The sequence below is a fragment of the Morone saxatilis genome, unplaced genomic scaffold (genome assembly GCF_004916995.1).
Source record: "Morone saxatilis isolate NCDOM2014 unplaced genomic scaffold, NCSU_SB_2.0 Contig17, whole genome shotgun sequence".
NCBI lineage: Eukaryota > Metazoa > Chordata > Actinopteri > Moronidae > Morone > Morone saxatilis.
Genome location: NW_023339729.1, coordinates 25,395,490 through 25,398,301, shown reverse-complemented (window position 1 = coordinate 25,398,301; position 2,812 = coordinate 25,395,490). Strand labels below are relative to the sequence as shown.

Genomic DNA, 2,812 nt, shown 5'->3' with positions numbered 1-2,812 from the left:
CTGTTTAGGGAACTTTTTATATAATTATCTGTCTGTATTATGTATTTTATTATTTATAACAATCTTAGAGGATAAATCGGCTTCTTTTTAGAAAGATTCTGTGTTTTCTTGTCCCTGACGTTTAACCATTGTTCTATTATACAGTTTTCTCAACTATTTACTTTACATTTCTTCAAAGAACTAAATGCTGATCCTAAAGTCCTACTGTGTATATTTTTAAGTTTTCTAGCACGCCTTAAAATCAAGAAGTCTTTGTGATCCACTATAAAGCTTTGGCGACCCCTAGTGGGGGTCCCGACTCCCAGGTTGGTAGAGCGAGACTGAACTTAAAGAGTGAGTTCACCTTCTCCTGCAGCAGTTTGGAGGAGGCCCCGTCTCTGCTGCTCTTCCCCCCGGCGCTGTTGAAGTGCGACCAGGGCAGGACGGCATTGAAGGTGGCGGGGTCCTCCAGAGCAAACTCGGGCTTCATGAAGATCTGCAAATTCAAAAAACCCAAACAAACAGAATTAGACTCTCAGAAACCGATGGGAGAAAAGTTAACCGAGATGAAGTAACTGTAAAAGGGAAGTTTAAAGTGAAGTCAAGGTTTAAGAAAGTTACTGAGTTTCTACAAACTCTGATCCGATAAAAAGAGAATAAAGGAGAGGAGAAGTGTTACCTTCGGGACTTGTTCTAGCTCAGCTCTGGATTTATCTGCAGGAAACAAGAGAAGCTCTGGATCAAGATCTTGTTATTACTCCAACAGTCTGTTTTATTTTAGCTTATTAGAGTTCATGTACGATGGAAACCATTAAAAACTGTAAAGTAATCCTGGAGTATTTCCTTACGTTAGTCAGCTTATTATTGTTAGTCAACAAATGTAAACGTAGAAAATACTATAATAACATTAATAATAAAGTTTGTTTGTATATCGCTCACCAGACTGCATAAAAAAAAAGGTAATTTTACCTCACTGATCATCAGAACTTCATTAAAACTTGACAGAAACAAAATAAACCTGACTTTAAACATCTTGTTTGTCTTTATTTTGTTCCAACAGTCACAAACTCGACATAAAGCCCAGAGTTAGATTCAACTCAGTGAATTAATGCTGATTGTTGGTGGAAAGACAAACCAACAGTTTTATTTTGTTTCTGTCGAGTTAAAGAGTGTTTTTGTCTCTGGAGTCTGGTGGAGAGTGAAAAAGTGATGTTACGTCTGTTTCTGGTTAAACTAAAAGGTTAAAATCTCTGCACTAGCTAGAGCAGAGTCCAGGCTTAAAATAATCTACATTAACAAATAACAAGTTAACAACTTTTTGATTTTGTGTTGCTGTCAGGTCACGTGTTGGTCGAACACTGTGGGAGGTCAGCGTGTGTCCTGTGTGCTTTCACTGCTTTAATAATTCATACCGTTGTTGGTGGTGATACTGGAGACGGCGTCCACGTCGTCCTTGTTGGGACAGATCGTCTTGCAGCGTTCGTGGATTCTTTCCCTCTAAAGATCAAAAACACAGACAGACAAAAAGATTTAGGAAAAAACACGAAGGGCTTCAAACGTTCCAGGAATAAGGAAGCAATCGGAGGAATGTTTGACCGCGGTTCTTCCGTTTTATTGTTTTCTGTAAACTTTATTCTGAAACTCTGAAGGAGGAAATGAGCACAAAGCAGCGATTACGTTCCTAGAAAACTACCCAGCTCTTACGGGAAGAGACAGAAGTCGCTCCAGGTACCAAAGTCTAAAGAAAATAACGTCGTTTTTACACCTCAGCCAGGAAGTGAAACCACATTCAGCTTATCTGAACTTTGATTTCCTTTTACAGCCACACAGAAGTGAATATCACTGAGTAATCAGAGAATGAGGAATAAAAGAAATGCTGAATGAGCATATTCTGATTAATCACAAAACAGGAAGCTCAGGCTGCTCATTGGTTCCCTCGGACCTCGAGCTCGCTTATTATTTGGGACCCTCAATGAAAAGGAACCGTCCTTTAAGGGCCAATGTTCACTTCCTGTGGAGTTCAACAAGAGACAGACTGATCAGGGTTTCAGTTCGTTATACACTGATAGAAAAGAGTCTGTTGGTATTTGTTGGTCCGATCTCACGCGGTTGCTGCATCGAGCCTATAAAAAGAAACTGCTTCGACCGGATTCCTGGACGCACCCAGAACGAGTTAAACCCGAATGGAAACGTTCAGCAACTTCAGAACCAACTTCAGAACCACACTCTGCTGGTTGAGTGTTCAGTACCTGAGCCATCTCCTGCAGGTAGGGAGCGAAGTGTTCCCTGGTGATGTTGGGGAGGTAGAAGGAGGGCATCACCTCCGTCTCCGCGAAGTCCAGCCCCCACGTTTTGGTGAAGAAGTCGGACTCCCGTTTGGCGAGCCGCGGGTCGTTCAGCGCGGCGGGGAGGTTGACCTTCGAGCTGTACACCGTCCACCGGTCGTGCTCCGCCACCACAGACGGGCCGTCGCACAGGCCCCGCCCCTCACCTGCAGAAAACACCTCTAATATAAGTACAGGAACTCCTCTTATTGGAGCACAGAGGACGGACACAGGAAGAGTCATTTCTGTTTGATATCACTGTAATCTGAAACTCTTCTGACATCCAAATAATAATAACAGTCTAATATTGACGGATGAATCTGTTCTCCCCACCGGTGGGCTCTGTGGGACAGACGTCGGGCAGGGAGCGGACGGGCCGGCAGCGGGGGGGGGAGGGGTCCCGCTCCTTGTGATAGATCCCATCTCGACCTCCGCGAGGAGCTGGGGAGGAGCTGTGGCTGGAGGCCATGGCATCAGGACCGGTTAGCTGCAGAGAGAGAGAGAGAGAG

The 2,812-nt window shown here is 44.0% G+C and overlaps 1 protein-coding gene across 1 annotated transcript; it reads right to left on the bottom strand.

The window, feature by feature from the left end:
* Positions 1-262: 262 nt before the first annotated feature.
* On the bottom strand, positions 263-2,791 carry vps54 (VPS54 subunit of GARP complex). The gene is made up of 5 exons (XM_035660122.1): positions 2,637-2,791; positions 2,229-2,470; positions 1,392-1,476; positions 659-693; positions 263-475 (listed from the first exon to the last, which is right to left on the bottom strand). The coding sequence occupies exons 1-5, from the start codon at positions 2,770-2,772 to the stop codon at positions 263-265; spliced, it is 711 nt and encodes a 236-aa protein (XP_035516015.1). The 5' UTR covers positions 2,773-2,791.
* Between the last annotated feature and the right edge of the window lie 21 nt (positions 2,792-2,812).